The 12,347-nt window shown below is 44.0% G+C and overlaps 1 protein-coding gene and 1 non-coding gene across 3 annotated transcripts in view; one reads left to right on the top strand and one right to left on the bottom strand.

Annotated features, from left to right (window-relative positions):
- Window positions 1-12,347, top strand: part of SYNE3 (spectrin repeat containing nuclear envelope family member 3) — a 100,738-nt gene that overhangs the window by 61,541 nt on the left and 26,850 nt on the right. For both annotated transcript variants that reach the window (XM_048486345.1, XM_048486342.1), the window contains 4 exons: window positions 5,549-5,723; window positions 7,945-8,127; window positions 8,318-8,461; window positions 9,840-9,974. In XM_048486345.1, coding sequence (XP_048342302.1) covers window positions 5,549-5,723; window positions 7,945-8,127; window positions 8,318-8,461; window positions 9,840-9,974 — 637 coding nt within the window. The remainder of the gene's footprint in view (window positions 1-5,548; window positions 5,724-7,944; window positions 8,128-8,317; window positions 8,462-9,839; window positions 9,975-12,347) is intronic.
- On the bottom strand, window positions 10,865-10,936 carry TRNAA-UGC. The gene has a single exon. It is a non-coding gene; the product is annotated as a tRNA-Ala (tRNA).

Below are 12,347 nucleotides of genomic sequence, written 5' to 3'. Positions count from 1 at the left end.
TATGTAGTAGCAAAGCCATAATTTCTCTATTCTCTGCACACGAATATTTTTTTTCGGACACAGTTTGTTCGGTACTCCTCCAGTAGTCCTGGGCAGTCTTCGCAAGCCTCTGGTTGCTCAGCTGAAGAAGATCCTGAGTCCTTGTAGGCCCAGCTTTTCCGCCAAGTGCCCAGGTACTCTCCAGCACTAGACGCCGGGGTCCTTGTTGGACCCGGGCTTAACGACCGATCCGGGTATAAAAGTTTCTTTTTTTCTTGTCTTCACCATGGTTTTGGGTTTTGGGCACATTTAGTCTGGCTTCTCATCAGAGGCCTCTCTGGTTTGGGTGGCCCTCCAGCACAGCCCTCTGACTCATTGGAGCACACAAGCCCCACCACCACACCAAGGTAGTGCCCTTTGGGGGGATTATTATTATTATTATTATTATTATTATTATTATTATTATTATTATTATTATTATTATTATTATTATTATTATTATTATTATTATTATTATTATTATTATTATTAAATAAACAAATTATTATTATTATTATTATTATTATTATTATTATTATTATTATTATTATTATTATTATTTGTTTATTTGTTTGACTTTTATACCGCCCATTATATAAATTATAGTTCCCATCAGCCCCTGGTGGCATGGCCAATTGGGATATCATCCACCGAGATATCGTCAAAGTGGCGTCCCTCTTTTCTATCCCCTCAGAGAAGTTTTAGCATGGTCCCCCCCTGTAGAGTTTTTAACAAGGTTTGGTTTATTACTGTAAAAATATGCTGTCACCATCTGGCTATTGGTCCATTAATGGCTTCAGCCTAAATTGGGGAATGTTTTACAACCTAATGGTTTTTAATTTGTGATTTTTATATGTTGTAAGCCACCCTGAGCCCACAAGGGGAAGGGCAGCCTAAAAATGTAATAAAATAAACTGGTAACATACATTAGCCCACTGAGTTCAATGGACTTCAAAGGGCTACGAATTTCAGGCTAGGAAATAGATCAAGCTGCTTCTTATGGAAGATAGGATTGTACTAGTCTTCAGCCAGCTCACTCTTTGAGAAAATGCCTTTAAAGCCAGTTGTTGAGATTTGGTAGACTATCCACGCTTATGTGTGAAATTGCCAGTGATTTGGTCCTTGCTTTTCAAGTGCAGAGCCAAATGCTATGCAGGGAGCAGCAGAAGCAGAAATGAATTGTTGTTTGCCCACTCATGGTCCTCTTCTCCCAAGTTTTTTAAAATTTTATTTTATAAAGAATATGAAGAATTAAAAATAACATTATTACCAAAAAGAGCAGTGTGTGGAGCTTACTTAAAGCTGTCAGTATCTAAAACTTACATCATCAATTATTTAAAATTCTCAAACCTAAAAGGATCTACATATAACATTATCCATATGACCATTGTGGTCACTTATTGTTCCAGACCTTGATCTATATCAGAGGTGCCAAACTTATGGCACACGTGCCAGAGGTGGCACTCAGAGCCCTCTTTGTGGGCACGCATGCCGTCACCCCAGTTTGGGCATTCGACAGTGGCATAGTGCCAAAGGGGTGAGGGGTGCATGATGCACTGGGCATGCACTCCTGCACGGACGTGGCAAGGGCGTTCCGGGGGTGTGGCGGCGGTGTTTTGGGGCATTGCAGGGCGGGGGCGGACAGAGGCATGGCAGGGACGGGGGGCGCACTCGTGTCCCGGGTGCAGTTTCCTCTTGCTCCACCCCTGGCACTCGGTCTCTAAACGGTTCGCTATCACTGATCTATATAGTCCAAAAAGACACTCTGTTTCTTTCTAAATACTGTAGGCGGTCTAGTATGTATCAGAAATATTAACTTTGCCATTGTTATTACATATTCTGTTAGTTTGTTCATACAGTCTGTAAAATCTGGACGTTGCCCCGCTTTCCATTGCTGCAAATGCAATTCTAGCCGCAATCGCCATATACTTAAACAATCAATTATACACTTTGGTACATTAGTTGGCAAAATGTTTAATGACATTCTTTTAGGATCTAATTCAAACTTAACTTTCATTACCTTTTCCATCTCATCATGAATAGTAAATCCCATATTTCGTTGCTTTATTACATGTATGCCACATAGCCTCCAAGTTTGTTTGAATGGATTCCTTCCCCTCTGAATAAGCCTATCCTATCTCTTCCTGCTTACTTTCAAACTGAGGCAAATTCTGCCTCTCTCTCTCTCTCTTTCTTGTCTGCGCTCTCACACATTCTGAGCTTTGGCAAAAGATTTCTGCTTCCAGGCCAACTGAAATCAGGAAGCGAAGTGCCTATAGCCAAACCTTTTGTAGACTTGGAGAAAAAATCGTCAGGAGAGCAATAACAAGGTCACGTTCTGTTTGCGTCGGAAGAACCATCTTTCTTGTGTCAAATACAGGCCGTGCTGGCAAGCTGAAAGAGGTTTGTGTTAATTAAATAGTTCATTATGAGGGAACCAGCCATTCAGATTATAGAAACAAAACTGGGACGCTTTCCAGTGATGAACAGCAAGAATGGAAGGCTTGAAAATTTGCCACAGCAGAGGCAACTACTGGTGGCTCGTTCCAGCTTGACTTTGTTTGAAGGGAGCGGCAACCTTACAAAGCCTTGTGGCAGAACTTGAAGACTGAATGGCAGAACTCACAACTGAGCTAATGTCATTCTTCTCTTTGATTCAGTGTGGTGTAATAGTTAAGAGGGGTGGACTCTAATCTGGAGAACTGGGTTTGATTCCCCATTCCTCGGCATGAGTGGCAGACTCTAATCTGGTGAACTGGATTTGTTTCCCTGCTCCTCCATGTGAAGCCTGCTGGGTGACCTTGGGCCAGTTACAGTTCTCAAGAACTTTGTCAGCCCCGCCTACATCACAGTCCACCTGCTGTGAGGAAAAGAAGGGAAGGACTTTGTAAAGCCGCTTTGAGACTCCTTGTGGTAGAAAAAAGCAGGGTATAAATCCAAACCACTCCTCCTCCTTGTCTTCTTCTAACAATGTTTCCCCAGTAATTATTAGTGTCTGGAAAATGCTTCTCGAATGGCCTTTTAGCCCTTGTAGCTGCTGGCAGCTGAGAACGGTCTATTTCCTGAGTGAGGCTGAAGGTCAAGCCATACCTCTATCAGCTAACAGAGGCGTAGCAAGGGGGGGGAAAGCTCCCGGTGCACTGGTGCGTCCTCCATCCCCATCCCGCCCCAGAACGCCCCCACCATGCCCTTACCACACACCCCACAGGGGGAGGGCGCCCAGTGCCCCTCGGCCCTCTGCCAGCTAACTATATGTTTGTCACAGCAGGCCAAATAGCATCTCTCTGCAGCCATTTTTGGTTGGAGGGACGGTGTAGAAGGGAAGGTTTAATCCACCTTTCTCCCCTTGCACTAGTAATTGCCCTCCCCACAGCTGAAAATTGATTTTTTAAAAAAGCTGTTGGAAGCTCCATTCATGGAATTCCTGGTGTCTCATCTCATTTGGTTTTCAGGTTCTAACAGTGCTTGCAAGGCAGAGAGAGATAATTAATTTGGAACTTCAAAAAATCCAACAAAGAAAAATCAATCTGACTTCTTGAAGCATCTAGAAACAAAAGCTTTGGAGTGTTTCAGATAGACGTGGCTTCCTTTCTATCAAGCTGATGCCACCTGGTAGATGAATGCTGTTTATCAGGGCGGCCGCCACAAAACACACGATATGTTTCCAGGGCTAGGATGCCTAAATCATGCCACTTTTCATGGCTCGGAAAAGAAGAGAGCAACGATATTGACTATCTCTAGTTGATTCCATCCCTGCTCTGTAAAAACTCCTACGACACAGATCCAATGCAAAACACTGTTGCACGTGTGTATCTGTCAGCATGGGGGAGGGTGTGGCTAAGTGGTGGCACCTCTGCTTCGCATGCAGAAGGTGCCAGATTCAACCCCCAGCTTCTCCAGTTAAAAGAACCATCTTTTGCCAACCCAGAAACCACTTTGACTAATTTTAAGTACAGTTTGCAGTCTTAGAGAGCAAATTCTTTACCTATGTTAATCTTTACATTTCCTCTTGGTTTGTTTGCATCTTCAGGAGACAGACAGGCACACATATACCTCAGGGAATACTCAGTTTTCTTCTGATTTCCTGGTTGCAGACTCCCTTTTGGTTGATGATGGAGCCAAGGAATAGAAAATCTTGAATAATTTCAGTTGTATAATTCCCCAGTAATCATTATGTTTGTCTTGCAGTGGCATAGGAGGTTAAGAGCTCGTGTATCTAATCTGGAGGAACCGGGTTTGATTCTCCGCTCTGCCACCTGAGCTGTGGAGGCTTATCTGGGGAATTCAGATTAGCCTGTACACTCCCACACTCCCACACGTGCCAGCTGGGTGACCTTGGGCTAGTCACAGCTTCTCGGAGCTCTCATCTCCACCTACCTTACAGGGTGTTTGTTGTGAGGGGGGAAGGGCAAGGAGATTGTAAGCCCCTTTGAGTCTCCTACAGGAGAGAAAGGGGGGATATAAATCCAAAACTCTCTTCTTCTTCTTCTTCTTCTTCTTGATGTCCAGCTGCAATCTTGCTTTGGCACTTTCTGCTTTAATCTTTGTCAGTAGTTGTTTCAGATTTTCACTATTTTCTGCCAGTAATGTGGTGTCATCAGAATATCTCAAATTGTTGATGCTCCTCCCACCAGTTTTTGCGCTACCTTCATCTAAATCTAATCCAGCTTTCCTTATGATATATTTTGCATATGAATTGAAGAGAGAGGGGGATAAAATATAACCTTGTCTGACACCTTTGCCAACAGGAAACCATTCTGTTTGTCCATATTCTATCCTAACACTAGCTTCTTGTCCAGAGTACAGGCTACACATCAAAACAATCAGATATTGTGGCATACCCATTTCCTTTAAAACCAGTCGTAGCATTTTATGATCCACACAGGCAAAAGCTTTGAAACACAAGCTGATTTTGGAGCTCCAGTGCTATTTCATTAAAAATTATATGAGAGCTCTGTGTTGCTGCAGCCGTTCTGCTAGCTCTTGTACAAATGGAACAGCGTTAAGAACATGTACTGCTATATCCAACCCAATATGTAAATAGGAATACCCATTTTCATTTGTGCTTTTTGTAATACATCCAAACATCATGTGCTTTACAAACTCAGTTTACAAACCAGGTAAGCAGGGATTGCAGTGCAACAGCATTACAGCTAAAATTTGCTGAATTGTGCCCTCATGACCAGTACGTTTGCTTGTTATTCTTCTAGCTGGAAGATATATCAGTTATGAGAAGTTTTTAAAGGTTGTTTCAGAGTCACAGTTACAAGGCCAGTTTTATCTTTGATAATTCTCCTTGGCAGGTGCACTAGACATGAATGTCTATCTTGGTATCTAAAAAAAGGTTTTGTTGATCATTTGACTGGCAGAAGCAGCTGCCCTGAGGCAGGAAGATGGGGTGTACATGAAGTAAAGCTTGAGGTCCTTTGTCTTCTGAGAGCAAGCTATGGAGACAAACTCTAGCGAAGGAGTGGGATTTTCTTCTCTCCTCAGGTTTCAACTTCATAGTTTTGTCTATCCATTCTTACAGCCTGAAGGGAAAGACGTTTAAAATGAGCACGGAGACTGAGACAGAACTGAGGCAGCGCTTTCAAAATCCTCTCAGGGAGTTCCAGCTGTGGAAACCATCAGCTCAAAGACTGCTGGACACCACGGCAAATATTTCTGATCCAACCCTGACAGATGCTTTCTTGCTTCAGATCGAGGTGACAGTGAATCTCCACAATGCTAGAAAGTCTAAAGTTGTCCATGCAAAAAAATAAATAAATCTTTTTTTGCTGATACCGGTACATGCATTTTGACAGCTGTCGAAACATCCCCAAGGGATCTCTGTCCCTAGAGGACATAACCTTTATTTTTTAACTCACAAAATGTTCATTTTTAGGAAGGGTAGATTTACATATTTCAAAGTCTTTGGGCAGTGCAGGATGAAGACACAAAGTTAAGCAATTGCTACATCCTTCTGCATCCTTGAATGTCTATTTTGTAGACACTAGAACAGCCATTCTCAACCAGGGTTCCGTGGTACCCTGGGGTGCCGTGAGCATGTCCCAGGATAGGTGTCTACCGCTTTGCAACACTACCGGCCTTGCCCCCTCTCTATTTTTTGTGGGTGTCTCCCACCGGCGCCAGCAAGGACATGGAGCTGGCCCATGGGGCAGGGCCAGCCACAAGGTCAGCAGCCACCCTCCCCCCCCCCCCCAGTGCTTCCCTTCACCCCTGGGAGGGGAAGGTGGGGGGTGTGGCAAGCAGGGGCAATGGGAGGGGAAGGTGGAGGGTGGCGGCAGGGGTACCGTGAGATATGAAGAGTGAGGTCAAGGGTACCCTGACCTCGAAAAGGTTGGGAAACACTGCGCTAGAAGAAGGGGTGTGAGGTAGCCCTTAACAGTGGTTGCCTAGCAACTCAGGACCTACTGCCCAATTATTATTTTCCAAGTAAGTATGGAAGAGGATGTTGACTATGCCCCACAATTCTCCACCTGCTGGAAATGGCAAAATAACCAGTGCAGAGGCTATCATGGAGAAGGCCTAGACTAAAGTCCTAACCCATTTCACCTCAAAAATTGGAAAGTCCACAAGCAATCCCCCCTACCAATGATATGGAAAGGTGACCCTGCATCAAGAGAAGCACTTTTTAAAGCCAGCAGCCTGGATATTTATGCACCTGGCACACTTGCCCTGGCTTATCATGATGCAATTTCTGTTTAATGTCACTTAAAATGTACAGTACAATCTTGAACAGAGTTGCACCCTTCCAAGACCATTGATTTCAATGGGCATGGAAGGGTGTAACTCTGCTTTGAGTGGCATTCTTGGAAATCAAGTGGAACATTTGATTGCTCAATAAATATTTTTCCCATGGTTTTTATTCCTCACATCAAATCTTTGTCACCATAAATAAGTGAGTTTCCAGCTTTCTATTTCTTTCCACATCACTTAGTCAACCCAAGACCTGTATATTGGTAAATAGGAGCTGCTGAAGGCGGGGGAACAGGTTAGACAGGACTATGAGATGGGGAGGAAAGGAGATTTTTACACTTCCCCTGTGCCATTTTCATGACCTCAGATGTTTCCCAGGCTCCTCTGCTAAGAACTTTTATTTGCCCTATTATGGCAAATATACAAGTTGTGTTCTCTTGTTCATTGGGGCAGATAGTAGCTTTGAGGGACAGAGGGCAGGAACATACTGGAGAAGGAAAAGGGAGATCCCCACACACAATGATCATGATCTTATGGGTGCTATTTAAAAAATGTTTAAATGCCCTGAAATTTATTCCTTGGTTCTCAAGGGCTTTATATGTTACAGCTCCCACGTTTCCAGGAAACCACTGCAAACTCTAGAGGATTTAGGGACAGGTTCTAGGAAGTGCACTAAACACTTGTGTAATGTTGGCCAAACCTGTTGAGTTTCACTATGGATGCTTGTGAATGCAGCATGAATGTTACAGTGCAATCAATGGGTCATGCCTGCTGCATATTTTGAAGAGAGATGGGTAGTGGCAGGCAAGTTGATATTCAAGGAAACCTCTCTGCCATTACTGCTCTTTTCCAAGCTTTCAAGGGACCCTCCTTCCCAAGATCATTGGGAAAGCAGTGTATTGTTGAAGGCTTTCGTGGCCGGATTCAACTGGTTGTTGTGGGTTCTCTGGGCTGTGTGGCCATGGTCAGGTAGATCTTGTTCCTAAAGTTTCACCTGCATCTGTGGCTGGCATCTTCAGAGGTGTATCACAGAGGGAAGTCTGTTTGGACGCAGTGTAACAGACTTCCCTCTGTGATACACCTCTGAAGAAGCCAGCCACAGATGCAGGTGAAACGTTAGGAACAAGATCCACCAGACCACGGCCACACAGTCTGGAAAACCCACAACAACCAATTGGGAAAGCAGTTTGAAACTTATAGTAATCACTAATTTGTTCTTCTCTACAGGAATTTTTGGCTGAAAGCTCCCGCTTTAAGGATCAACTCCTGATGTTACAGCTGAAAAAGGATTTCCTGAATAGCATCTTTGATGAAGAGAGGGCAAAATCTCTGCTGACTGAGGCAGCTGATGCCACAAAAGAAAGAGAGCACATTCACAAAGGGCTGCTCCAAAGGAAAAGCAGGTTGCAGGTGAGGATCTTCCAGAGTCAACCACTAAGCCAATAGATTATTTCTGGATTTTCAGATCCAAAACCTTCTGTTGTGCAGAGGTTGATTAGCTCAGACATCTGTTTGTGGGTTTGGGCTGTGGAAACAAGCCCAGTGAGTCATATAGTTGGGAGTGATATGAAAGACATGATGTTTTCCTCTCTTTGCCTAGGCACTGGCATCTCAGCATCTCGACTTCGATACCGTCTTTAAAGCCTTGCAGAAGAAACTGTCCAGTATCAAAGCCAGTTTAGATGCCGAGAAAGAACCGTTGCCTGATCTGTTGAGTAAACAATCCCGACTGCAGAGACTGCAGGTAAGAGACTGCAATTCACTCTTTCTTTCTTTCTTTCTTTCTTTCTTTCTTTCTTTCTTTCTTTCTTTCTTTCTTTCTTTCTTTCTTTCTTTCTTTCTTTCTTTCTTTCTTTCTTTCTTTCTTTCTTTCTTTCTTTCTTCCTTTGACTTACAACTCATGGGTCCGGAGCAGCTTCCTTCATCTTTTTCCCCCTAATGCATTTCTTTCCCCAAAGAGTCAATCTAAATAATGAAAAATCATATACAGCTGGGAATCGGAGCACATGAAAAATCATATACATCTGGGAATCGGAACACATTGGAGCACAGGTGTCCCTGGAGTGTCCAGAATAAAACTATTCCTTCACAGCAATTGCAGTAGCACCAGGCAAGGGAGCCCATCAGAAGAGATGCTGAGAATGGTGTAGTAGGGGAACAGAACCTAATTCCAGGTCTTGTTGTAATCATGTCTCTGGAGCTCTATCCAGGCAGTAGAACTTTGCCCGCTAGACCTATTATTGCTACTAACATTGCAGCATACTACTTGTTCAGGGCTCTTTACAGAGTAAAGGCCATGTTCCCACTCTGAAAGGCTTGCAGCTTAAGTTATATTTTGGATGTGCTGTAGTTTCTTAACAAAAACACTTTTTCATAAAGATAATGTCAGAGGGAAGCCATTTTTGTTTGCAGTAGAACAGCTAGATTTGAGTCCAATGGCACCTTAGAGATTTATAAGATTGTTGTGGTATAAGCTTCTGAGAGTCAAATGATAATGTTGTTGTTGTTTTTAAATGTTGGGATCACTGATCAGTGTCTCATCAGGTTTAGCCTTCAGATAACAGGATTGGAAAACATTCTGCTTGAGATCTTTGGAGGCTTTAGGACCTGTAGTGGAGTCTTGGGTGGTGACTTTTATGGGTCATTATGGCTACTGATCTTCTACTCTTCTTGGAAAAACCACTGCAAGACTAACAGGTTCCCCTGAAGAAGAAGAGAAGAGTTTGGATTTATGCTCCACCTTTCTCTCCTGTAAGGAGACTCAAGGTGGCTTACAAGTTCCTTTCCCTTCCTCTCCCCACAACAAACACCTTCTAAGGTAGGTGGGGCTGAGAGAGTTCTGAAGAACTGTGACTAACCCAAGGTCACCCTGCAGGAATGTAGGATTGCAGAAACACATCTAGTTCACCACAAAAGCCTCTGCCATTCAGGTGGAGGAGTGGGGAATCGAACCAGGTTTTCCAGATTAGAATCCACCTGTTCTTAACCACTACCCCACGCTGGCTCTCTTGGGCAAAAAGCCTTTGGAATTTTCACTGAATAAAAATATTTTCTCCTATTTTGTACATCAACCTTTGCCTTGTTTTCTATGTCATTATGAAACATGTGATCTTCTCCCACAGGCCATCCAAGAAGAAACAGCTGAGTGTGCCATTCAATTGGAAGAACTGGAAAAGGGGGCCCAGTCCAACCCAGCTCAGATGCATAAAATAAAGCTGCTTTCTTCAGACTATCAGATGCTGAAGAGGTCTCTGGAGGTAACTCGGGGAATTGGTGAAGATTTGCAAGCCACGTAGTTGACTTCTTCCTTTCTCAGTCCTAGAAGTCAAGGCAGTTGAACCCGTCTGCCAGTTCCTTCAAGTCTTTCCCTCACGTGTGCTGGCCTCTTGTGAAAGGGATGCTGCTCCCTTACTCAGGACTCCTTAAAAGGAGAGGCAAAATTGATGTGTGCAGAGAAAAGAAGGTGGACACCAGTTCTCCTTTTTCTGTGGGTCTGATAACCTGTTGTTTTTCTAGTTTTCACTGTGCTCAGTGGTTCATTCTGGCATCTTTCTCTTATCAGCATCATGACTCATGTTTACTCAGAGGTAAGACCAATTGAGTTCAGTTGTGCTTACTCCCAAGCAAGTGTGCTTAACAAGGCAATCTGAATAGGACAATGTTTTGTGAAGTCTGAACATTTTCATTGGGTGCCAAAAAAACTGCTGATGCCCGAGGAGACAAAAATCCACATTTGTGTTTCTGTGGTTTTTCCTTTTCATCACTTCAGGCATCGATTGTGCGTTTATGTATTATTGTGTGGAAGATCTTAGTGCTAGATCATCAGGACAGTTTGCTGCAGAAAAAATGGTAATAATAGCGAAAAATGAATGGCTCCAGTGCCAAGAATCAATTTGGGCTCAAGTGATTTGTTAGTGGGGAATAAAACTATAAACTCCCTTTAAAAAAAACCACAGGCATCAACATGCTTGCATTAGGGTTTTCCCAGTTCTAAAGATGATAAAATTCAATGCCAGCTTAGAAGCCTGATTTTGCAAGGGATGTAGATTGCTGTGAATGTCAAACAGCTTTGCTGTGGAGGACATTTTTAAAAGCACTGATGTGAACGGCCTTATACTGAGTCAGGCTACTGGTCTGTCCTTTTACATGGAGCTGCCGAGGATTGAACCCAGGGCCTTCTGCAAGCAAAGCAGAAACTCTACCGCTGAGCCACAGCCCCTCTCCAATGGGGAGGTGGCAGAAATCTTCTTAAGAATGTGCATTGCATGCTGGTTTGGCCATTTGGGGTGTGGCATGTATAAAGTGCTGTCAAGTTGCAGCTGACTAATGGCCACCCCAGCAAAGAACGTTCAAGACAAGTGAGAAGCAGAGGTGGCTTGCCATTGCTATTGTTGGCACAGAGTCGGTTGTCTCCCTTCCAAGTACTGACCCTGCTTAGCTTCTGAGATATGATGAGCTTGGGCTGTACTATGCCTCCTTGGGCATGAAGTACCTTTAAATTGGAGATCCCACCAGTCTCCAAACTAGAACCACCTCCCAGGAAACTTCACAACTTCAAAACACTCCAGACTTCAAATCTTAATTGAAACTCCTTGGAGGCCTCAGTACAGATAAAAACAAATCAGTAGCTTCAGATCCAGAAAGGAGGGGTCTGAAAAGAACCTCCCAAGAACTGTTCATTCTCCTTGGGCACCGTCTGAGGAAGAGCATGGCTTCTTCCAATTGTTTGCAAAATGTACTGGTGGGTGCAGGATTCCAGCTTGTGGATAAGTGGAGGTTGAAGAAAGTGCTGTCAAGTTGCAGCCTACTTATTGGAACCCCATGGGGCTTTCAAGGCAAGAGACATTCAGAGGAGGTTTGCCATTGCCTGTCTCTACATCACAACACTGGACTTCCTTGGTGGTATCCCAACCAAACACTAGACATAGCCAACCCTACTTACCGTCAAAGATTTGGTGAGATCAGGGCCATCCAGGCCAGGACAATAAAATAATAAGAACCCTCAAATAAGTTGTGGACTGTTGCAGGTCAACTTCTCTTGGAACTCTCCAAGGTCCTGCAGAGCCTGACCATAAACCTGGTTCTCAGGGACACTTCTTAGGCCTGCTTTGAAAGCCATGAGCTGCTATGTGTCTTGAGTGACTCCAGCTGAAGTGCCTTGTGGGCTAGATAGGGTAACAAAGGCAGATGAAGTACAGCTGTGTATTCTGTCACATGGCTCGCTATTGAGGGAGATGGTGCTCAGGAGCAGCAGCAGCAGAAGGCCATTGCTTTCACATCCTGCATGTGAGCTCCCAAAGGCACCTGGTGGGCCACTGCGAGTAGCAGAGTGCTGGACTAGATGGACTCTGGTCTGATCCAGCAGGCTAGTTCTTATGTTCTTATGTTCTTATGGTGTCAGATCAACAGGACAATCCTTGCTCTTGAGCACTGTACGCCATGCACAGTTCCTTTCACCTGCTGCACAATCAGTGAAGTTGCCACAAGGCTTATGAGCAGTCATTGCACTCAGCAGGCTCGAGCAAACTTTGCTGATGACGTTCAGACACAGTCGCAATATGATATTTTATTGGGGACCTCTATACAGTCCTAGAACTATAGATGGAGAATGGCATTAGTCTTTGGTCCTG

Source organism: Sphaerodactylus townsendi, linkage group LG02, assembly GCF_021028975.2.
Source record: "Sphaerodactylus townsendi isolate TG3544 linkage group LG02, MPM_Stown_v2.3, whole genome shotgun sequence".
Classification (NCBI taxonomy): domain Eukaryota; kingdom Metazoa; phylum Chordata; class Lepidosauria; order Squamata; family Sphaerodactylidae; genus Sphaerodactylus; species Sphaerodactylus townsendi.
Note: the sequence above shows the minus strand (reverse complement) of the source record. Positions and strands in the feature narration are given on the sequence as shown.